The following is a 26,170-nucleotide window of genomic DNA, read 5'->3' as shown; positions in this document are numbered from 1 at the left end:
GATCGTGATTGGCCGAGAGGAGAGATGATGCTCTGCTTCCTGCTCTATATAAACTCCCTGTTCCCTCACTGCAGACACACTGCTGATAAATTTCACCTAGAGATCACACTGCACAATGGATATTTATTTCCCTTCTGGCTTTCCTATGTGTAGAGGAATAACAGGGCTCTCCAACAATTGCCTAGAAAGGTACGATCCTCATATTGACATTTTTAAGGGTTTTATGAGCTTTTTCATAATTTATACAAATCATTTGAAGGCTTAAACGTAAACCTCTACTCTTTTATATAACATCAGTGGGGGCTTTTAATCTTATTATAAGAACTGTGTATATTTCAAAAGTGTATTAAATAAATGCTTTTCTAACATCAGGGCCAAAAGATTAAAGGCATGCGTGGGTGGATTTCTGCAGAGACAAGACTTGAGCAGCCTATGCAAATATAGAAAACCAAGGTAAGTTCAGTTATTGAATGCAATGGCTTTTGCCTATTTCATAACATGTTTCTTTTTGCATGATAAAGCGTGTTTAGTTTTCTACGGTTTCTTCTCTGACTGGCTTACATCTTTGCAGGTTGACCTTGGAGGAATGTCTGATGTGGAAACAGTCTTTTGAGAAGCTTCTGTCCAGCAAACGTAAGTCCACACTAAAAGAATTCACTCAGAAATTGATAATAATTTCACAAATAAGTACAAACAATCAACAAGTAACAAATTGTAAAAATTTAATTTGTAAAAAAGACTGAAATAGTTTTTTCTTGTAAAATGTACTCCAAGAATCTTTGATAATCAACTTTAAAATATATATTTGTTTTTTGTTTTGTTTTTTCATTGGGTAATAGTTAAAGATAACCCCATTTTATGTTAAATTATGCAAATTATGAATATAATGTAGAAGTAAAAATCAGCCTCAGTAATGACATACATAACAAACATTTGGAGTACAATTTACTTGCTAGCAGATTTCACAAATAACAAAGAAATGGCAATTAATGTGAAATACTGAGGTAGAAAGACTGAAATAGTTTTCTTATAAAACAAACTTTGAAAAATATTTTTTACAGCGTATGATAATACAAATCCATGGTTTAAATTTAGATGCTAGAAATAGGACTGTAGTGCACAGATGTGTCTGTCCTGCTGTCTGATCTGTGTGGGGGGCTTTAATCTGATGAGACACGTTACACAACTAATCTCTTCTCTAACCCCATTTTTCTCTCTCTATCAGATGGACTATATGCCTTCAGAGCTTTCCTGGTATCTGAGTTTAGTGAAGAAAACATTGCTTTCTACCTGGCCTGTGAGGACTTCAAAAGCACAAAGTCTCCAGCTAAGATGCCATCCAAAGCCAAGAGGATCTACGAGGAGTTTATCGGAAGTGAAGCTCCTAGAGAGGTAAATATACACAATGATTCACCATATCCTGTGGTATCATTCCTAATTTGCAGATGTTTGAACTCACTTCCCATTTGCTTCCAGGTTAACATCGATTATGAGACCCGAGACATTACTCAAGCCAACTTGAAAAGCCCTACGGCATCCTGCTTCGATATGGCCCAGTACCGCATCTACATTCTCATGGAAAAGGACTGTTACCCACGGTTCCTGCGCTCCGCTGCCTACCGAAGTCTAGTCAACCAGCTCACAGTGAAGAGTGCTAAGGCAAAAAGCAAAAAGGCCATTGCGGCCAGACCACCAATTGAAGATGAAGAACCAAAATGAAAAACGTAGGTGCATTTTGGTTTTGCAAAAGATGGAAGCTCGGGCAAGAAGTGGAAGGGACCGGTGCAGACCCTAAAAAGGCTGCTTGAGGCGGTCGGAGTGCCATGAAGAGATGAAGAGAACCGCATAACGGAATCAGAGTGACTGCATTCCCAGATCCCCTTAATATTGTCCATGAGAGGGAACAGCAGAGCTGAGATGCATCTGCACAAACACCTGTACTCAACACAAAGGAGATGCAGACTTTACTGAAGAATGCGTGGGCTTAAAAGCACATAGCATACTTTCAAAAAGCAAATGATGTGTTTTGTAAAGTTTATAAAATGGAGAAAAGTGTTTGGATATTTAATGCATTAATTTATTTAATTTATTTATCATTTTTTTAAACAAATAACCCCTTACAAAAAGTATTGTGATGGTACCATGATAAAGTGGTGGTGTAAAATAAACAAATAAAATAATATTACCAAAATCATCCTGAAAAAGAATGGTTTTAAAATTGAACAATAAAAAAAAAAAAAAAAGACACTGACAATCTGTCTGGACTGCTATAAAGCTCAAAAATGTTGAAAGTTGGTGCACTGGTATTTATTTTAATGTTTTTTTTAAATGTTTTTGTTAACTCAATTTTAAATGAAAGTGAATACAATTTTGTATTAAAGTGATAATGTGCTTTCACATCTTGTGTATGTTTTTTTTATTTAGACTTACAGGTCAAACTGAAAGAAAAGCTGAAATGTTATATATATTCTCTACATAGCTTTTATTCATTTTTATTTCCATTTTAGTTTTCATTATTTAAGCACATTAAGTTAAAATAAATAAATATGAGGCAACCAGCTGAAATATATATATATATATATATATATATATATATATATATATATTTTTTTTTTTTTTTTACATTTTATTTTGTTTCTGTTCATTTTTCCATTCTATTTTTTTAGGCTTCAGTTTCAATTTTAGCTTTAGTTACTACTTTCTCATAACCTAGGTTTGTTCCTATTAAAAGTTGTAGCTGTTTTTATTTAATGTGAACAGAATGAAAATGTACGGCCCAGATTTATCACAGATGCTTCACTGAGGTAAACAGGCTTGTTATGCACATGACTGGCTACGCCAAGCTTGTGTTTCATATTTAACCATCAATGCCCACAAGCAACGAACAAGTGTAGGTTTACACAGTTGCCAAGGCAACCGTTTGGACCCAGTTGCCAAAGCTGTCCACATGATTCTCTCAGCTCAAGATTAAGCCACATCATTCCTGCTGACAGTAATGAGAAACTTCATCACCCAGTTCGAAAATCAAATACTGGAGTTCAGAAAGAGGAAATACATTTGATAACGTCTTTGCATGAGCAGCCATAAAGATTTGTAATTGTTTACACATGTAATGACATAAAGGGCCATCGTTTGATTTTTAAATTATGTCGTTGCTTGCTTTCACATTAGACTGTGGATTAAACTATATTGCACCGCCTAGACAATAATTGCATGAACATTCTCATTAATCCACAAAAGCAATCACAATTTGATTGCAATCGGAATATGATTCTACAAAGAAACATTGGCAATGGCTGAATATTTTAATTTCATCAGCCAAATGGGGGCTAGAAGATGATCCAGTAGATATACAGTATATAGTCAACACAACATTAGAAGCGTGTATCTCATGCTTCTTGTCAGATGAAGGTCCTGTTGATTAAAGAGGGGCTACATGTACTTGATTGTTGCGCTCTTGTAGTAATTTGATCTCAGACTTTGATTATAAAAAGATTAATGGACTAAAATGTTATGCAAGAGTAGGGGTTTACATTCCACAAAAACCCAATAATAAAAAAAACAAACAAACATGGAAATCAAATTCAACATTGTAACCATAATAAACAAATCACCTCATACGTTTAATTGTATGATTTTTATTATTTTAATGATTATTTAATTTTTAATTTATTTAATATATTTTGTATCAGGGTTATTTTCGTTAACTAAAACTAAAACCATGAACACTTTATTACTCATTACTGGAATTAAAATAAACATTAACTAAAATTAAATAAGATATAATAAAACAAATTTAACAAATTCTATTTCAGCTAGATGCCAAGGAAAGTTCTTATTTTTCCTGTTTCTCATTTTTGTTTAGTTTAAAACAACTAAAACTAAAAATTTATAAAATCTATATAGAAATCTTTTAAAAAATAAATAAATAAAAATTTACAAAAGGTACTAAAATGTTAGGTAAAATTAAAATGAAAACAAACAAATTTAGTCTAATCAAATTTTAAAATATTAACAAAAACTATAATATAGTGTGTAAATTATTTTAAAACAACTATGTGTGTGTATATTGCTTTGGATAAAAGTATCTGCCAAATGAAAAAAGTATCACACACACACACATTTACACGTATATTTACACACACACACACACACACACTCACACACACATATTCTAATTGTTTTAGTATAGTGCTGTCAAACGATTAATCGCATTCAAAAAAAAGTTTTTGTTTACATGTGTGTGTGTTGTGTATATTTATTATGTATATATAAATACACACACATACAGCATATATTTTGAAAATATTTACATGTATTTACATGTATATTTTTATATTCATATAATTTATATCATATATAAATATATTTAATATATAAACGTTACATATTATTCTTAAATATATACATGCAAGTGCGTGTATTTATATACACAGTACACACACATATGTGACCCTAGACAACAAAACCAGTCTTAAGTGTCAATTTTTCGAAATTGAGATTTATACAGCTGAATAAATAAGCTTTCCATTGATGTATGGTTTGTTAGGATCGGACAATATTTGGCCGAGATACAACTATTTGAAAATCTGAGGGTGCAAAAAAATCTAAATATTGAGAAAAACACCTTTAAAGTTGTCCAAATGAAGTTCTTACCAATGCATATTACTAATCAAAAATTACGTTTTGATACATTTACGGTAAGAAATGTACAAAATATCTTCGTGGAACATGATCTTTACTTAATATCCTAATGATTTTTGGCATAAAAGAAAAATCGACAATTTTGACCCATACAATGTATTTTTGGCTATTGCTACAAATATACCCCAGCGATTTAAGACTGGTTTTGTGGTCCAGAGTCACATATATTATGTAAACAAAAACTTTTATTTTGGATGGGATTAATCGCGATTAATCATTTGACAGCACTTATATACATAGAAATATATATTATATAAAAACTAAAAATTATATATTATATTATATAAAAACTAAAACAATATGTGTGTGTGTGTGTGTGTGTATTCACACACATACATAACTTATACATAGAAATAAGAGTATTTAATAAATTATAATATATTATTAATGATTTTTTATTTATGTGTGTATAATTGTGTGTATACACATATATAAATTATATTATATTATTATATTATATTATATTATATTATATTATATTATATTATATTATATTATATTATATTATATTATATTATATTATATTATATTATATTATATTATATTATATTATATTATATTATATTATATTATATTATATTATTGTCAGTCCTCTGTCGTGTGTGTCATGTGTTCCGCCTCTTGTTTCCTTATTTGGTCATGTTCCTGTCCTTGTTCTGTGTGATTATTAGTTTATTCAGTTCAGGTGTGTCTAATTATCAGTAATTGTCATGTGTATTTAGTTCCTGCCTGTTCTGTTAGTTTTTGTCTGGTCTACTCGTTATTCCCTGGTGTTCCTGTCTGTGTCAACCTTGCCTTGTCTTGCCCTGACCTGATGTCGTCATTAAAGACTATTATTTTAAAGTTTATCCTCGTCTCCGTGTTCCTCCCTGCTGTGTGCACCGTGACAATTATATTATAATGAATATAAGTGCACTTATCAGAGGTTTGCTTTGGATATTTCTGTTAAACCCATTATGATTGCTAGAAAAGCCTGTAAAAATAACACATTTCATGGCTGAAACTGTTCACTTTGATCTTGAAGTAAATGCATTCATGAGGTCAATGCATTCAGATACGGCGATTTCCTCCTTTGACTTTTACAGCTGCACTCCATCATATTTGTCCTTTGCAAGCATTGCTGAAGGTGTGATAGTCTGATCTACAAATGTAAGAGCCGAGAATTCATTCTTAATGATTGTCTTATCTGTATGTTTAATGCAATCCATAAGCCTACCACCTTGTTCGTCAGAAGTGAGAGCCAGCGTTAGCAAGTCCATTCACAGACTTAGTGCATCCGACCTCAAAGTAAATTTGATCATTTTTGTTGGCCCACATCTTCAGAAATCTTCAATAAAACAGTGCGCATGGTGAGTCAGACAGTAGCATCAAGGTCAGCGCATGCATCCCCCACAACCATCACATACAGCCTAATGCAGCAACGCCTCAATGCTAGGCCCTCATACAGAGAACACTGACGCACTAGCAGCATCACGTGACAATATATTTCACCCTGATGAAGCTTTTCCAAAATGTTTATCAATATATGCATTGTATTTCAATATGGCAAACTCTAAAGTTACCATTTGGCTTAAATATATCTGCTTATATGTATTTGTACTTACAGGAAGTGTAGGAATTTGAATCTTTATTTCCTGAAACATTGCCTCCTAGTGGGAGATTAGCATCAATACACCAATAGAATTGTGTCAATTCAGGATAAATTACCACTGCATAAACACAGTTTTAGGTAAAATACACAGTTATGTTTAAAAGCAACAACACAACATCACAAAAGTATTATTATTATTGTTGTTGTTGTTTATTTATTTATTTGTGTTCTTAAAAAAAAATGTGAATTTTATTTTCATTTTATTCTCTTAGGGCTCTTACTTTCATTTTATTTATTTTTTATAATTGCTTTGGTGCAATAATTTACCACAGCATAAATACACAGTTTACAGCTTATAATACACAATTATATTTGAAAGCTACATAAATCACATTCTTCTTCTTATTATTATTTAGTGCTCTTAAAAGTGTGAAATATACTTACAGTTTCTAAAATTTTATTGATCTTATTTTATTTGAGTTTTTATTTTATTTCAGCTTATTTTACTTTGTATATACCACTGCATAAATACACAATTTCTTTTATTATTTTTATAGTCACAATATATTGTACTAAAATCAAGGAATTTTCCTTTCTCTTACTCTCTCTCTCTCTCTCTCTCTCTCTCTCTTTACCTGTTTTGAATTTTTTTTCCCAGTGTAGTCTTATTTCATGCAAAGACTTACCTATGAAGCAAAGATGGCAGCATCCTGGTCACTTTCTCCATTTATTTTAGATAACATTTATATAATGTCCTTGGTAGCATTTAATTCTAGATAATTTCCAATAGGTTTTTAAAATGTGTGTCAGCAGAGGGCAGCATCTTCCAAAGAAAGACCACAGCACCACAGTGATCTAATAATAATTAGGAGCACTCATGAGCCAGAACACAAAATGCTGTAATCATATTCAACAGCTGCTGAAGATCTGCAACCTTTATTAATATTTGATCAGAATTTTTATTTATTTTTTATTTTTATTTTTTAACCTTTCTGCTCCATAATCACATCTGAAATATAAACTGACAGCATGAAAGAATTGATCGAACATTCCTATGACACTCACTATGAACCTTGTCAAAGGAATGCAATCACTCTTTTGATACATCCTGAGATGACCCTTTGAGGGTAGGATATAGAGGGACGCTGTGAACACACGCTGAGAAACACATTCCCTTGGTGCTGATAAAAATGAGAAGCTATTCCAGGAAGATGTTACATATCAGGCACTGTTCGTCCTATCATGACACTTGTGTTTATGACAGAGACGTTCAGCCACTGGATCTGAGTCATTTGTTCCTTCTATCCTGTCTGCATCATCCAAAATATTCAAAAACTGAGCATTTTATGGCTATAGCTAACTGTAAATTCTATATTTATTACTAGTTCACTTTTTAAATTCATTCACAGTTCATTTATATTATAATCAAACTAATATTTAAGGGTCATCCCTCTGTTGCATTGCACTTCAAGCGTGGGAAAAGGCTCGTTGCTGTTCCCCTGTGAAAAGGAAAAACTGTTCTGTCCACTGACCTTGTTCCTCGGGGCTTTGGAGCTTCTGTCTCCTGTGAATTGGAGCTTTCACAGTCAGCCCTATGCATCAGCTGTCATTTCTCATTTCTGTTATGTCATTCACTGTTGTCATGGGAATTTTAAATATTTGAAATAATATTTTTATATATATAAATATAAATTTGTGGACTTCTAAACCATTTTATGTATTTTATTTGGACTGGGATTTCTATATTTCCAAAAATAGTTCAGCATGGGTATTCCCTTTACCCTGCTGGACTTCCCAGCATGGGACAGTGCTGTCCTGATGCCCCAAACAGGTCTTTTGGTCCACCAGCACTAAAAAGCATATGGAAATTCATCCTGATCAGCAGGATTTTCATAATGACGGCAGGGGGAATTAAATTGAAATTTTACTTATGTACCCATCCACAACTTTGTGTAATAACTGATTTCATACTGCGCTTGGAAATTGTGCCCAAAAGAGGAAAAAAGGCCTAAAATGTGAAACAGCATACAGATGTAATCAAGATGTTGGTAGCCTTTCAAACCCTGAGGGGTGCAATTCTGTCTCCATTACTGTCTGAATGCAACCCAAATAATGTAATTTTGTGCTGCCATTTCCACCCTTAAGCATAGTACGTAGTATATATTATCTCACCTTTGTTCTTACCTGAAAAAAACTCTCAGCTGACCACATAGCATAACACACAACCCACCATATTTGAACTGAAAGAGCATGCCGATCTGTTCATCAGAACTGATCCAGAAACTTTGACAACAAGGAATGTTCAACCTGTTTTGGCCTCAGGCAGCATAATTGAGAACACATGCTGTTTGAAAAACAACGGCTTTAAAGACATGCTTCATCATTATAATGGTAGCATGAAACACTTGAGTGTTTTCAAGTGGAGCTGTACGAGCAGAGGGTGAAATCTCACGTATGCGGGAGAAATCACATCTTAGACTCATCATTAGGCTTTAGACTGCCTGATTATAATTGAAAAAAAGTCAACAAGGCTTGGTATTTCTCAAGCATTAATAGCTGTAGCTTTATCATTTAAAGGAATAGTTTACCTAAAATTAAACTAATGGAAGTTTACTCTCAAGCCATACAAGATGTAGACGAGTTTGTAGAAGTTTGGAGAAGTTTAGCATTACATCACTTGCTCACCAGTGGATCCTCTTTAGTGAATGGGTGCCGTCAGAATGGGAGTCCAAAAAGCTGATAAAAATGTCATAGTAATTCACAAAAAATCTACACTTCAAACCATTGCTTCCAGCTAAAATAAGTCCTCTATCCGTAACATTACTTCCTCCAATGAAACGGTTGTCTCATCAGAAATATGCACAGGACTCAGGACTTGGACTCGGACTCAGACTGCAATTGTGAATGAACTTGGACTTGGACAGACTCGGGTGAACTCAGGTGGACTTGGACTCGGACTTGGATATTTTGGACACAGAAATTTTTCAGAGTACAGACGAATCCATGTCATGTGTAATATAAAATAAAATAAAAAAGTAACAACATAAAATTAATATGAAAAGAACGTCTCACACTTAAACTCAATTGATTAAAAACTAGGACTCGACACTGGACTCGGATACAACACTGATGCACAGATCAAGCACTGTTTACAAGCCAGAAGAGTCCAAAATGGTTCTAAACTAAAATGTCAATGGTTTTTGATGTGAGAGGACAACAGAATGCCTTAATAATTTTTACAAACACTTTTCACTTTACAAGATGTTAATTTATAGACTGTAGTTGTGTGGATTACTTATGAATTATTGTGATGTTTTTATCAGCTGTTTGAGCTCTCATTCTGACGGCACCCATTCACTACAGAGGATCCATTGGTGAGCAAGTGATGTAATGATAAATTTTCCCATATCTGTTCTGATGAAGAAACAAACATCTTGGATGGCTTAAGGGTAAGGAAATTTTCAGCAAATGTTAATTTTTTGGGTGAACTATTCCATTAAGATTGAACAATTGCACAAATCACTTTTAAATTATTCTTTCAATTACTCTGACAGTCATGTAATTAAAGCACAATTTCCTGGATGTACTGTATGTGCATATTTTTTTCTAGACATTAATCATAGGTCACACGTGACTACCAAAATGCCATTATACAAATAAAAATGTCTGGCTAAAAGTAGTCTATTCCCCATTTCCTTCCAATTTCAGCCAAAGATTGTAGATTAGGAAGGTCCATAGGGTGGGATATATTTATGGTTCCCACAGTGAGGTTATTGCGCAAACATAAGCCTTCTGTTTGCTGGCCATCACTTGATGATCTAAGAAGTGCTAAACCAGACAGCGCAGATTTTCCATGATGGATTAGCTTCAGCATCAAGTTTAGTTTGGCATCTCTTTATCATGCAAATTTAAGATTTTGTTTGCATAGTCACATTATCAGAAAGACATTCACTGTCTGCAGAAGTCTTACATTTAAACGTTTTTATCTTTATATACTGCACATGCATACATTAATTATAGCTTTGAAAGGTTTAAAACATACATATTTGAAAATGTATAATAGCAATATTAAAATAAAGTTAAAGATTTAATTATAAGCACTAAACCAAATAAATTAGCCTATTTCATGCAGACTCTTTTTGTCTTTCTTGGTAAAAGACTACCGAAATGGACATAAACATTTAGTTTCCAGGCCGACTTTGCACAACTTTTCTCAGTTGTAAGTGATTTGTTTCTCTAAGGAGGGGATTGGGTTTAAGGCCACGTTATTTGTCCTTTTTCCACTCAATATGCCGTTATGTAATGTCTCATATTAATTCAAAGCAAATAATTTATGCACAGAACTCTTCCCTTATTAAGCCAGGGTCCTCCGGAAAAGCCTTTGCAAATAAACAATTTAATGTAATCAATTTATGCTGCTGTGGGAACATTATTTTAATTTCCTCTCAAGTGACTGGTGCGCTGTGTGAAGACAAACTCTCGGCCTGTGCCCTGCACCGTGTCAACTTTATGATGATGGAAGCTGCCATAAAGATCACAGCAAAGCTGTTTGGATGGTTTGCATGTGACGACCCTTATAGCTATCTGTCGAAGCATGTTCTGTTTTCCATGCTGAATACAAACCAGAGCATGCTTTTCAAAAGGACCCGTTTGATTCTTTTTCAGAAAATTTTCCATTGATTTTCAGTCCTTCTCCAGCTCTGATGTGGTTCACATTAAGCTTTCTAGCACAGAGCCTGAAAGAGTCGGTCATATCAGCCATGCGATATCTGACACCTGCCTCTGAAATGCTTTCGACCCTGATGCTTTCCAGGTACAATCAGCACCAATGATCTTGGCTAGCCAAGTGCACTCAGTGCACTTGCACAGCATGAAAGATGTGGCTTCATTACTTGGCCTTGTTCTGCAGCATCCTGGCAGCAGACATTCATATCACAGAGTGAGCTTACAGCTTTGTGAGACAGGATAATGGATGTGGACTATTGTAAAATACAGCACCTACTAACCTAGTTTACATTCACTGTTATTACAGTGGTCATGATAATACTGTCATAGGTGTGAATTCACTCAACAGATGCACCACTTTTAATAAGACGTTGTCATTCTTTTCAGTATACAGTCATGCCGTTTCTATGAAAATTGGGCTGAGAGATTGCACCTTATGTTCACAATAGTGTGTCTTATTATGCTGGCTGTAACTCATCAAATGATAATCAAATAACAAAAGAGCATTATAACCGGCATATATCTGCCACAGTGAGGTTATTGGGAAAACATGGGCTGGCTATCATTTGATTGAAGAAGATTTAAACCAGACATGATGGATTAGCTTCAACGTCACATTGGGTTTGGCATGTCTTTATCATATTCCATATTGTGGACATTATCAGAAGAACGTTCTTAGCATCATTTTCATTGACAAAAGTGCTCAAGACATGTTAGGCTAAAAGGTGCACTCAAAAAACAATAAGCATTTTAAAATGTTTTTGAAATAGACTCTTATACTTACTTGTTTAGGATTAATCCTTCAGATTACGTATACAGAGCTGCAGATGCTACACACAAATAGGAACAACAAAATGTACAGAAAACTTTCACATATTTTATCACTAGTATTTCCAGTGTATAATAGTATTAACATATTCTGTCTTTTTGTGATTTCAGCTTATTTGCAATAAAATGGTTTCAAATTCTCTTTCTCATATGAACGATTTGAGAATGAATTCACTGACAATTTGGAGTACCATGGTACTAATTAGTCCTCAAAAAGCAATTGTCTGGAGATTATGTAACAGGGTTTGTGGCTTTATTAAAACACTAGTGAAATGTGGTTCAACCATAATCATAAAATCATTGTACACCAGCCCCTAGAACAATGATATGCATTAATCAGTTCCTTCCGTTGTGTGATTTTGAAGGAAACGACTTGCCAAAACATTAGCTGCAAGTCTAAACAAACCGTTTGGACTAAAACAAAAAACCTACGATTAGGTGATAATAGTGTTTGCAGAAATTCCTATTAGGTTAAAATTGTTTAATTTTGCTGAAGGCAAGAGAAATTGTTGTACACATGCCCAATTGTTGGACATAAATGGTATCTGAACATGATACACAGCAAGTTGAGTTTTTGATATGAGCTTTGCACAGGGAGAGAGCCCATATATGGAGTTTTGATCAGTATAATGATTACCCGAAAAGACACATTTTTATAGTAGATGTGTCAGATAGCACTGAACAACCAAAATAGTCACTCTATACTTAATGCACTTACACTGTAGAATATGAAAGCATGTTTCTGCCACATAAAAAAAAAATATATATATATATATATATATATATATATATATATATATATATATATATAATAAAATAAACATTTGGACCTTTTTTTCCTCACAGTTCTGAGTTTACACCTCACAATTCATACTTTTTTCTCACAATTCTGATATAAACTCAGAATTCTGATTTTGGTTTTTCGCAGTATATAGAATTGTGACTTTTGGGTTCACATCTCGTAATTCAGACTTTTTTTTCTGAATTCTGAGCTTACTTTTTGCAATTCTGTTTGTTTAGAAAATGTAATTGGCGTTTATTTTAAATCTCACAATTCTGACTTTTGTTCTTGCAATTGCGAGTTAATATCTCACAATATTGAACACATTGTTTAATACACCTTTCTGAAAATCTTAATTCTGATTGGTCAATATCGGTCGTTCGATATTTCCTAATTGTTCTCCGTTGTCAATGGTAACACTGTATATCCACTCATCCAGATAAACAAACAGTGCTGATCTCTCTAATGTGCGGAAACTAAAGGATAATATAAAGGTTCGATTATACAATTCAAATCATTCATGTCCACTGCGACAATACAGTCATCAGCTCAGTGTTGAAGGGCTTATTTTACACATTTCCAACACGTCTGGCACTCAAAACCAACATTTTATTATTTGTTGTATTCCATGACGATCCTATTTGATTGCAGTGCTTAACAGAAAGAGAATGCAATTTTCTGCATCTTGTGATGACAACGCCTGTAATGAACAACAGACATACATACAATAGACCAGAAGTTCAGTCATGAACGTGTCTTAAGCATACAAGCCTGTCGCCTACCAACTGCTCCGTGTTTGTCCAATCCATGAATATTGCCACAGGCCACGTTTGCATTATTTATCATAGCATATTTGAATAATGACATCTGTTTCACACTAAATATATCTGGAAACAAAGAGAAAACATTTAAACATTGCTGTAGCGTGACGCTCCTATTCTCACACTTTGTTTATATTTTGCAAAAATAGATTGTGTGGGGTCGTTATGCAAGTCATATGCATGCCATATGCTACCCAGATTTGAAAGAAAATGCTTCATAGCATAGCCTGTTTTATTAAAGACCCATTTATTGTTGCATGGCAACTTGCTGTATGCTTTCATTCTGATGAAAACAACATTCTTAAGTTGACATTTAAAAATGGGTTGATATTGATTTTTTTTTTTTTTAAATGCATTACATTACAATGAGAGTTTATACAAGTGCAATGCCCTTCTGGGCAAATGTAATTATGTCATTTTAGCAAAACACTGACTTAAATTATAGTTGGATGCAGTTGATTTATGCTAAGGGTGGTGTTTATGAAAAACAACAAAACTCCCCTATAAATCTTACATAAGACTTATTTTTATAACAGCAACAGATCGTATTGTTTCTACATTATAAAAAGTACTCAAACTACCTTTGATTAGGATTGGTTTTCTTTTTTTCCACCCCCTTATTTTCACTGCATCCTTTTTTTTTAACTGCGCAAAGAATGTTCTAGCAAATCCATGTAATTGAGAGTTTGTTTAGTTGTCCCCAGAAAAGACAATACTGTGTCCACATTTTCCATTACCATTCCTCAGAAAGAACATCAGAATATGTTTTTTATATACTTTAATGACTTTGAGGAAGAAAGCAGTTAAATGCAAATAATGAGAATATTGAATTTCATGCGTGAACTTTCTAAATAGGATTATAGCCAGTTATACTTCTGTTTAATAGATAACCAGTAGTTATTATGGTTAGATTGAAGATCATAGTTCATCTTTAAAAATCAAATATAATAAAACAAAGTGTCAGTGTGTCAACCTTACTTGCAATGAAAGTTTATTAATGTATCTAATATTCAACATTTGTTGTATAAATTTATGGTAACACTTTATTTTAAGGTGTCACGTTACATGTACTTACTAATATAATAACAATAAATTATACATAATTACATGCAAGTAACCCAAAACCGAACCCTAAGCAAATATATATATATATATATATATATATATATATATATATGTATATATATATATATATATATATATATATATATATATAGTTAGTTAATATTACTCAGTATTTAAATGTATAACTACACTGTAACAAGTACACCTTAAAATAAAGTGTAACTAAATTAACTTTTTACTTTAATTTTACTTTAATTTACTTTACTTTTAATTTACTGTTACTAGGCATGGATATAGATCTAAAGTGCTATGAACTGATGTTTCAGTGTTTTGGCAAGTTTAAAATTTCCTCTTTTGTGTTGATTATCTCCAGAGCTCTCTCAGCTCCAATTGTAATTGCAAGCCAGGACTTGATTGGCTCTTGAGTTTTTGGCTTTGGGCCAGCAGACTTTCTCCATATAATAGAGGGAAGCTGGACGACAGCTTCTAAAAGAGAGCAGACAACAACTCATAGTGGTGGACTAACTGTGCAAACCTAAAGTGAACAACTCAGAAAATGTGTAAAGGATTAGCTGCCCTGCCCCAGACATGTCTGGAAAGGTAAGATCTTCAAAGCATCTTAGCATCATGGATTAACTTAAAATTTACCCCATGATACGTTAGTTAGATAAGTCGGTTGGCAGCCTCCTTTGGGAATCAGTGCTTTGTTCTGGTCTGGAGCAGCTGGGAATTCTCTAAATACCATTTTGAGAAAGTCTGTATGGTGAGTTTTGTATGAGGTTTAGGTAGTGAGTATTGATCATTGTATATGGGAATACTTTATTCATTATATGGCCTCAGAGTTGTCTTTTGGTTAAACATTTTCATTTATCCAATGTAAATTTTATAGAAACTGAAGGATTTTATCTGTTGTGTTGTAAATTTGTATTGTATTGTACATTTTAAGTTTATCTTATTTTCCATTTAGATACATTTAAATTGTTTTCTTCTCTCTCTGAAAACATCAAGGTTCCTCAATATTACCAAAAACCAGAACACCCTCAACTTTAGTTCTCTGTCCATAACAAGATTTGGAGTAGAATTCCTTAGAACAGACTTTAAGTATACTTTAATACTATAAGTATAGCAATGAGGACATTTATTGTTACTATTGAGTCATTTTCTGATCAAACAACGTGTTATTGACTCATTCATTGTGTAAACATATGTTTATTACTGTTCTTGGCTTTGGTCTTAATGCTTGGCCCAGGGCCTGGAGTACTTCTGAAAAGTGTATTTGTACATCAGAAAGACAGTTTTAAGATGGCAACATGATGTGGTTTATAATGTTGCATTATATAATTGAACCATAAAATCGTCATTTTAATTAATGGGCTTTTAAGCTGAGAAATCTGTGCATTGACGTCAGTAGTTTTGGAGCAGTAGATCTATCTGTGGCAGCAAGATGTTCTTGAAACCTCAACAAATCACCCAGTTTGTTGACGTCACTTCATCCGCAGTCATCTGGGAGGAATATGTGTTTTTTGTCACAAAACTGTACAAAAGGATATTGCATCTGTTTTTAACTCTACAGGGAGTGTGAAATAGTTCTGAATAGGTGTGAACTGAATACCTTCAACACGTGTTCATTTATTGTCTCGTCTGTCAAAATGTGGTAATTACTGTACTGATGACAGCTGTACAAGTCAATAATAAAAGCGTTCTATAGCTGACTTGCAAAAGCATGAAAAGGATAAACTAAACATATTATCATTCTCTGAAAAACAATATGTGCACTTTGACAGAAGAAAATAGATGGCACTATACCATATAATCTGTTGACAGGTACGGTGTACATATTGGAAATATTCTCGATATTTGTTTTGAAATTCAATTCATACATAACATGAATCATTTATTAGTGTATGTTAAAAGCGCTAATGGACATCTGTATGGATTTGTGTTTGTGTTGTCTTCAGGGCTAAGGAGATCAAGACTAAATTGGGAACTCTGCTTCAGAAGCCAGAGAATTCCATCGACCTTATTATCCCCTACCAAGAAAAGCCTGAGAAGAAACCAGACAAGCTTCAGAAGTGAGTTCCTGTTGGCTCCGTTAACTTTCCCTCTGATGTTTTTGCTTCCTCTCTCTTTTTCTTTTCCTTACTGATGACTTCAGCTCTGCATGTGTCTCCTCACATGCCTCACATGCTCATTTAGACCAAAAAGTCTAAGTGTACAAAAAGCTCCCTTAAACACGTCACCATTCATTTACATATATATTTTTTTAAGTTTCAAAATAGAGCTGAACCGACCTTTCGAAATGTTCTGTTTGCAAATCTCAGGATGATTTGTTTTATGTTTTCGGGTGGAAACTGTCCACCTAAAACGGTGGAAATCATCTCAGGATGTTTGTTTGGTGTTTTCAGGTGGAAATCATTCACCATGATGTTTAAAGAAGGATTGGTTTTTAAATAGTTATCCTGAGATGCTTTCCGCCTTTAAATGCAAACAGAACATTTCGGAAGCTCAATTTAGCTCTGTTTTAAAGTGTGTCTCAAAGGTCTCCAATACTGGACAAAGAGGTAAATCCAAGGTGCTCATGTTGTCAGGATAAAAAGGCCTTTATTCCACAGACCATTGAGTATCTTAATGTCATTTTTCAAGCACATTTTGACTAACAAGCCTTCTTCAGGGTGCATTTCTATAGTCCTTGCAATATATTGTAAATGCTGCTGTTCACCAAAATAGAAATTTAAGTGGGTTTTAAAGAATCTAAATCACTTATTACCCCCATCAATTATCAGCTTGTATTGTAGGTTTACTGCAACTATTTTTAAATATTCTGCTGTAGTTTACTTGAAAATTACAAGGTTCTTACTTGGGAAGCTACAGCAAAGTAGCAAAGTCCAGTGTGAATTCATAAAATAAGCATGAGAATAAGAGCACATTAACTCCTATTCATCTATTAATGCCCATAATTACACAGATTATCAGATGTCACAAAAAGGTGGACGTGTAGGGAAAAGGGCTGAAGAGTAGAGAGCAAGGGAGTCAGAGAGAAAAAAAATTAGGAAGGCCATGTTAGTACGTCCTGTAATGGAAAACTGCAAGAGTCTGTTTATAATGAAAATTGTGTCCAAATTGACCGTAAAAACATTTGCAGACCACCTCAGCTCCCTTTTACTTACGTAATGCCTTATGCAAGTGTTGTTAATAGGGTTGTATTTTTTTCAGGCAGAAAAGAAAAAAAAAAAACTAAATTAAATATCCCAAACAAAAAGATGAGACATGCATAGAAAACATAGTTACATCAGTAATCAAGTTAAGCCAAATGACTTGGATAATATCTATTTAGACAAGAAATGTGGAAATAAAATAAAATTATAACAATTTCTTTGGGAGATCATTCACTTTCTTTTTTTTTTTTTTTGGTTATCATATATTGCTAAAAATACCCTTTACTTTCTGTGTAAGTAGGGGTAGGCCTATACCGTATTCCTACCGAAAATTTTCGGTCTTTCGATTCGGTACGCACGTGTACCGAACAAATCTTTTTTTTTTTCTTTCAAGAATTCAGACAATTAATGCCGTTTTGATGCTCTTAGATGTGGCGCGACATATGGCCATATACTATACGCCTCACGGTGCGTTTCCACTAGCGTCAAATCTGTGCTCAGTACCGCGCTGGCAACGCTACAACGCCAATGCCTTGGCGCGTGTCAAATTTAAGGAAGAGTACCGGGGTTTTAATTTAGGGTTTTTGAGTACTCCCTGTTTTCGTTTCATCTTCTTCTTTTCACAGCGATTGATTGTCGCCCAGCCCCGGCGTTTTTCGCTCGATATTTGCATAAAGTCGAAGAATGGCCAAACTTTTTGACGCTTTTGGCCGCTCTCAACGCTTTCTCTGCGACGCTTTCAATCCCATAATGCACCGCACAAGCGTTTTGCTCAACTTCCGTAGGAATGAATTGAAAACGCTCGCTCCTTGCCAGTGGAAACGCACCTTCAGTTCAGACGCCAGCATCCCTTAATCTTTACTACTAGTTTTAATGTGAAATAAACATGAATTAACATCTCCTGTAATAGCACAATCAGTGGTTCACTCACGGAAAGATGCGATTAAAACAGCTTGTAAACTAGCATTTCATTTACCTCAGGCAAGTCATCAGTGTCCACAGTCAGTTCACCAGAGAAATGAAGTCTAGAGAAGAGCATTTCGCGAAATATTAGACTATACTAATTATATTTTACTTTATCTGTTGGTGATGTCTTAATTATTTAATGTAGGCTATATTTAAATAAATATTTTATGAAACAAGCTATGACAGCCACTGTCTAAATGATTATATAATATATATATATATATATATATATATATATAGCTATAGCTTATTTCAACAACAAATAGAAATTATACAATTTAGAATTTAATTTAAAAACTGCATGGAGTGCAGTATACATGTTTGCATACATTTTTTTTTTTTTTTTTTTTTTGAGTGTTGATTATTATAGTTAAAAATAAACAAAAAAATTAAAGTAAAAAAATTATTGTAACCTTATAGTAGGCCTAAAAGGGCTCCCTATATTTTAGAGCAGAGGTAGACTTTTATAGATTTTTTATTTTATGAGGTAGATTTAAAGAAAATGTTAATTCTAATTGAATTTATTTAAAGAAAGAGCAATTTGCTCAGTAAAACATTGTTTAATATATATATATACATACATGTTTGTGTACCATCACACCCCTATGTGTAAGTATCATATTTCTGGACCACATGTAATTTTACATGTAAACCATTATACCAGTGATTGTGTATGGAAACAGCTTGTTGGCCATATATAAAGGGTAATACAACTAAGTGATGAAATCTGCTTGTTTTGTTCAGACCCACGCCTGAAGAAGCATCCCAGTGGCGTGAATCCCTTGATAAGGTCCTTTCCAACAGCTGTAAGTATGATGTTTATCTTAATGGCCATTCGGTTGCATTTTACATCTTAAAAGTTCTTCCAGGCAATCACTGGAGGGTTTAGTTTATCAGTTGACTATGCAAAACACATTTTAAAACTTTGTTTATATTTGACAGTTTAGAACCTCTGGAAGTCTATTATGTTGCACTGATGCACTTGATTCGGTATGCGTAAACAGCTTGTGCTTGAACGGACACATTAACCTTTAAAAGCTACGCATCTACGAGAATGTTCCTAGTTTATATCTATAAAAAAAAAAAAAAAGAAGATTCATTTTCAGTTACATGCATACATAAACAAATATTTTCTAAATGACTTACAGACTTCTAGTGTTTTCATGTAGAGCTAATTATAATTACTAGAAAATTTTAAAAGAAAACTTTTTGCTAAATAAAAAAATATATATATTGTTTTTCCAATTGAGGATGTCCTCATGAGGTTACTTTTTAGTTTTTGTTTATTCTAGAAACATTTCTAAGTATAGAAATGCACACACCTAATTCTTGTTTGAGCATTCAAAGCAGCAGACAGCAAGAATGTTATCATCTGTTGTTGTGAACACTAATACATTTATCATTATAGTTATCATTCTTGGTGTAAATGGGCTTTTGCTTTGTGAATCTGCATAAGTACAGAACACAGTCTGAACAACTATTTCTTCTGTAGTCCAGCTTTAATTTGTATTCAGTAGTAAATTATTAAACTCTTCTTTTTAATTGTAAAACCCATTTTCTGATTCGTTGTTGGTTCTTTACAAAAAAAAAAAAAACACAAGCAAACCTATAAAAACAAAATGTCAAAATAGATCCTTTGTTTGCACAGAGGGGCTGAATTAGTCAATTATAGTTCGGAAAACAAATCTTTTGTTATTCATTCAGTAATTTTTTTTCAAGGCCAGTTTGTTATGTTTAATTGTAACAATTTGCCTTGGAAAATTTGTTCATTTTATTTTAGAATGGATTGGTTGCAGATTAGCTTAATCAGTCCATACTGCATTATATATATATATATATATATATATATATATATATATATATATATATATATATATATATATATATATATATATATATTCAATGATAAGAGCATTTATTTTGTGTTGACACTGTTGAAAAACTCTATTATGTGCTTCGAAATTAATTTACCCCAAATGCTGCCTGTCTTTTTACCACTGTTTGTTAAAATCATTCCCACACAAACAATTGCAAGTTGATTTAAAATAAATCTGCATTGAATAGTGAATAATTACACTGATTGATCCACAGAGGTGAATCATGTACTTGAATACCACATGCTGTTATACAACATGGACTCTTGAGAGATTGCATTAAGGGCTGTGTGCCCTAGGCGTGCACGGCGGTAATGTTTGGATAAGGATGTTAGCTGGTGGGACCCGGGGTCTCCGGTGGCAGCGTGTCGCCAACACATTAGCACAAAAAGAACACACAGAGCTGCACTCACTCTAATAGCTTTTCCACATTTTTAATTCCATAGATGGCCTGGCCAGCTTCAAGTGCTTCCTCAGATCTGAGTTTAGCGAGGAGAATATTGAATTCTGGGAGGCGTGTGAGGACTTCAAGAAGACCAAGTCCCCTCTGAAAATGGCCATCAAAGCTAAGAAGATTTATGAGGATTTCATTCAGACCGGTGGGCCCAAAGAGGTTTGTTTGGTTTGCCATTGATTTTTTTTTTTTTTTCCGTGGTAATCACACTTAGATTTACAGTTCAGATAAAAGGCACAGTGTTTCAGAGGTAGAAGGAAGCAGTTCTCCGTCAGACCCGTTATTCATCTCCTGCGAAAATATGTTCCATATCAGCTGTTTAGATCACTGTATAAACGCTGAGGCCAATGTTCTCCCCCCTAAATATCCCCAAGGAGCTGTAAAAAACTTGAAAATGGAGTATCTTATTTTTTTTGTTTTGTTTTTTTTTGCTTTTTAGTTTAATGAACTTTGATTAAAATAAATTGACCTTCAGGACATTGAGAACCATTACCACATTACTATAGATTTCCACTGAGGTATCACTCCTTCAAGTTATTTTTTTAGGTCAACATAAGCTTGTATATAACATTTTAGGAATATTGTTTTAACTACATGATTGCTAGTTACTTATATTTGATATTTCAGCACCATAGACTATATATAATTTAATAAAGATGCAGTTTTCCACTTGAGTATTTGCCAGGTCATTTCATAGAATTTTTATAATAGCCAAACGGTTGTAGGTTCTAACCCTGTGCCAATTAAACCAACGCTGTTAAAAAATAATTTAGTAAACAATCATGTTACATAAAAAAAAGGTTTGCATCAGGATGTTTGCACAGACGTGTGCTAAGGTTATGTAACAGCCATTAGAGAACACACACATGCAAACCTTGATAAATGTAACAATAACCATTTGTTTCTTAGCGATCATAACGATTTTTTAAATCAATGAAATGCAAACAGTATCTCATTGACATTTTATATATAACTTTTTTTTTCCTAATTCTGTGATTGTTTCCGCATCAATATTTGTATAGTTACGTAATTTTTTTTTTTTTAGCTCAATATTATGATCAAACACTTTGATTGCAATAAAACAAAACAAAATCTAAATACTAATAAAAATAATAATAGTAATAATAAAAACACATTCAAAACAAATGGAAAAAGTCATGCACATTGTTGCTGCTTGCAAAAATTTAATAAATAACACAACTCAAAGACTTCCGAGGCATTTTTCTATATCAGGTTATGTAAGGAAATTGATATGGTCATGATGATGAAAAAAAAAAAAAAAGAATACAATTCTCTAATCAGGCCTGTATTCGTAAAAACTGCAGGGAATCAGTCAAATCGGATGACTTCGTTCCAGAAGACTGTCCCCCTAGAGTGCTGAGAAACAGTCAGTGTTGAAGTAATGTTTTTTTTTTGTCCAATTTGAAGCATTTTGTGACTGACTTTTACACACTTCCTCCTGATTTAGGTGAACATCGACCACTGCACCAAAGATGTGACTCTGAGGAACCTGGTTGATCTTTCTCCCTCCACCTTCGAGCTGGCTCAGAGCCGGATCTACACCCTGATGGAGAAAGACTCCTTCGGTCGGTTCATGCGGTCTGAGCAGTTCCAGGAACTCCTCAAGTAAACTGACTTGTCCAGCTGCAGGGAGACTCGTTACTTTGGTCACAAATTTATGTCACAGAATACAATTTTACTCAAAGTCTATACTATACACTTTTTGACACATTTCTAAAGATCATTAATTGATACCACAGTTGGTGCGGTTGCAGTGTCTCCCTGCAGCTGCTGAACTGGCCCACTGCTAACAAGAACATCTTAACATAAATTGTTAAAACTAACGTGATTCCTGCCCAGTGCTCTGAATGTCAAAGTCAAGAACTTCAATAAAAGAAGTTGATTAGGGTTTAAGAAACAGTATTGCTCCTTATAAAAGTGTGATTTGTACAAGTGCAAAATGCCAAGGATTTGAAGCGTCCTCTTAAAATCTTGTATATATGTCCTATTAATTGGAGTCAAACTCTTTTCTGACCCCTGTAGACTAAATAAAGACTAAAACTGATCCCCACTTGTAATTTATGGCTTTTCGGGTGAAGTGCAGAGGTGGTTCATGTACTTTTGATGAGGACGTTCTGACCTGAGCACCTAAGCAGCATGTTCATCCAGGGGAAGAGGCTGGGGAATGGGAATGGGAGAGTGTGGGCTTTTTCTTGGAAATGTCTGTGTTAACATTAAAATGCCCAAATGGTAAACCAATGGAAATCATGGGGAAACAACTCACTTAGTATTGAAAGCTTCACTATAATTCAAAGCTTTTAAAAAAAAAAAGTGTGACATGTTAAGATGCACTCCAGTCTCTGGGAACTTGTTGTTTGGGTTACCGCTATTGAAAGTTGCTAAGATGGGAATATCAAGTAGGAGGGAATCTCTATAAAGCACTGGGCACATTATTTTTTATTCTAAAGGCAATGTTTATTCCCATGCCACTTTAAAAGCAGAACACATTTAGATTAAGTCATGGAAACCCCAAACATCCGAGTGTTTTTTCCAACTTTCTACAGCAACCATTTATAACAATACCATAAATATATACACACTGTGAGACCTATAAACTATTATACTCTAAACAAGAATGATTGCTGCCAAATGTTATTGAAGTTAAAATCTATTATTTGCTCTTAGCATGTGCAGCCAGTCGTGAGTTGTAAATCAAGTTATTGCAGACAGAAAGGCACATCAAATATATGTAACCCATATGTGTGATATTCAGTTTTTCTTTTTTTTTTTTTGCATGTTTTTATTTACAGTTTTTTTCAGCTGCTTACATTTTCAAAACTTTGCCTCTTTTTTTTCAAAACTTTACACACAAATCCAAGAATTGCACACACAAAACGCAAAATGCCTCACATCTCTTGCAAAATGTAGGACTGCGTTCAAAATATCACAAACACATCTCAAAAGTAAACATTTGCAAACACCTTTGCCATAATAATAATTCCTGTTAGATTTTTGTGTGTTACATAGAGAATTGTGTTTTGTGTTTTGCAAAAAGTGTTTTATGAAATTGAAAACTGAGTCTAAGGCCAAGAATTAGTGTATGGTTTTGCAGATTTGGTGGTTCTGGTGTTTGAGTTTCAGGTTTCAGAAATTGTGTGACAAGTAAAGATTTTGTGTAAGTAGTTGAAAAAAACTGTAAAGTCTGTTTCACAGATACATATACTCTTGCATGTTTCTTTATTAAACTGTGTGTAGCTATGTCACTAAATCTAATAGCATTCATTCATAAATGAGCAGTGGTAGGTGCTTCCAGAAGTCCTTACTGATGTTCCAAAAGCAAATTATTAGTTCACTGCAGGACAGGTTTTGTTTAATATGGCTATCAATAACTAGGCATCACCAACGTAAAGTAAATTAAAGAGAAATTGAATGATTCAATTGAATTAGTTACAATTTAGTTACATTTTTTAAAATAATCTTTTAAAATTATTACATTGGCTTAAAAAAATACCAAAATTTTGTTGAAATTATCAGTAAGGACTGACAGAGTACCTTGCTTATACAAGAAATCTGCATAAAACTATATGCATGTATGTTTGTAGTTGATCATATAAAATCCATAATCAAATTAAAGTTCTGAAGATGTATTTATTTTTTCAGATGTACTGTACATATCAGCCATTTACAAATGATTTTAATTTATTATCTTTAAGATTGCTTGTCTGTTTGTTTGATCTTCAAGGTAAAAAGTACTAAGATAAGAGTGTGTCCTTTCTGTTATTTATATAAAAAAATATGACTCCTGAATTTGTTGTTTTCTTTACCAAGCAAGGCTAGTAATTGAACAGATGTAATTCAGACACTATAAAGTTAAGCTTTGTTTTCCTCCCATATATTATAATTGTTTTGAATCATCATGGAATTGCTCAATGTTGCTTAATGTTACTCCATTTCGGCAAGCATGGAATTTCAGTAATATCTGAGAATGCTGTTAAAATGCCAAATTTAAATAATATTGCAACTGTTTCCTGACTTCCTGCACAGCCACTCGTCCAGAGTGCTTTATTCACACAACCATGATAAGATGAGGGGATCAGTGTGAAGAATAGAAAGATAGAAGAAGAAAGACAGAGGAAGAGAGAGGTGGAAAATTGAGATGAAGCAGATGGGCGATGAGAGGTTGCCAAAATAAACAGTGTCAGACACAAACATGTTCACATTCATTACCACTCTCATTCCTAGAAATAGACGTATGACTTGTGACTGGGGGTTAAACCCCTTGTGTACTGGCGGAACCGAAAAGACATTTCTTCAACCATTACAAAAGGCACCCTTTTCATAAATGCCAAACAAAAGAGCATCTCTGCATCTCCATTTTGCTTTGTCCAGACTATAGGTCAGGATCGGCAGAACATAATTAAATTGTTTTTGTTGTGCTGCTTTTATCAAAGACATACAAGAATATAACTCATTTCATTTAAACAGCAAATGCACGCATCCAATTAATCTCTGCTTAAACAAGGTTAAATCCCTGCGAACATTCTGTTATGACAAGAAGGCAAATCAGAATATTAAATTAAGCCAGTGAAAAAGTACAAAATCACATACAGTGGACCAAAATAGTATTTGGACACTCTGAGCCACATTTAAAATTGTCTAAATGTATTTGTATTAGGGTACATTTACATGACAACAAAGTACTAAAAACAAAAACGTTCCCTTTGCATTTTTGTTTCACGTATGCTAGAGGACAATGTTGTCAAAACAATCCCCAATCACATGGATCCACAATAACAGCTAAAATCACTGTATGCATGCAGGACCAGTAGTTGGCAATGGCACTTTGGACAGAAATATTATGCACATATACCTTTAGACTGAACACACATTCATGTTTTGTAGTTTACACAGAGATGATAATGGTATTGTTTACAAAAACATGCATTTTCAGACCCCCAGCGCTGTTATCGTGTAAATGAATGGCCAAAACACATTTTAGTTGAAAATAGTGCCCCTTAGATTAAAAAAAATAAATAAATAAAAAATCACACCAATTGTCATTTGCAAACAAATGATGCTTTTCCCTGTGTTAAATTTACTTTTCTGCGATATTTTTGCAATTATGTTTACCCTATTGGTCTCAATATTGACTGATGTGATAATGGATACACACTATTAAAAATATTGTTTTTTTTTTTATGTTTTT

General features: G+C 33.6%; 2 protein-coding genes across 2 annotated transcripts; both read left to right on the top strand.

Moving 5' to 3' along the window:
• Positions 1-2,397, top strand: rgs16 (regulator of G protein signaling 16). Its single transcript, XM_058779171.1, has 5 exons — positions 1-189; positions 373-453; positions 572-633; positions 1,226-1,392; positions 1,477-2,397. Exons 1-5 carry the CDS (start codon positions 116-118, stop codon positions 1,717-1,719), a joined length of 627 nt encoding a protein of 208 aa, XP_058635154.1. The 5' UTR covers positions 1-115; the 3' UTR covers positions 1,720-2,397.
• A 12,580-nt stretch (positions 2,398-14,977) lies between these two features.
• rgs5a (regulator of G protein signaling 5a) lies at positions 14,978-24,790 on the top strand. The gene is made up of 5 exons (XM_058780238.1): positions 14,978-15,115; positions 16,474-16,587; positions 19,381-19,442; positions 20,957-21,123; positions 22,433-24,790. Exons 1-5 carry the CDS (start codon positions 15,072-15,074, stop codon positions 22,592-22,594), a joined length of 549 nt encoding a protein of 182 aa, XP_058636221.1. The 5' UTR covers positions 14,978-15,071; the 3' UTR covers positions 22,595-24,790.
• The last annotated feature ends 1,380 nt before the right edge of the window (positions 24,791-26,170 follow it).

The sequence above is a fragment of the Onychostoma macrolepis genome, chromosome 06, assembly GCF_012432095.1.
Source record: "Onychostoma macrolepis isolate SWU-2019 chromosome 06, ASM1243209v1, whole genome shotgun sequence".
NCBI classification, from domain to species: Eukaryota; Metazoa; Chordata; class Actinopteri; order Cypriniformes; family Cyprinidae; genus Onychostoma; species Onychostoma macrolepis.
The sequence above is the reverse complement of the archived record's forward strand: the minus strand, read 5'-3'. Positions and strand labels throughout refer to the sequence as shown.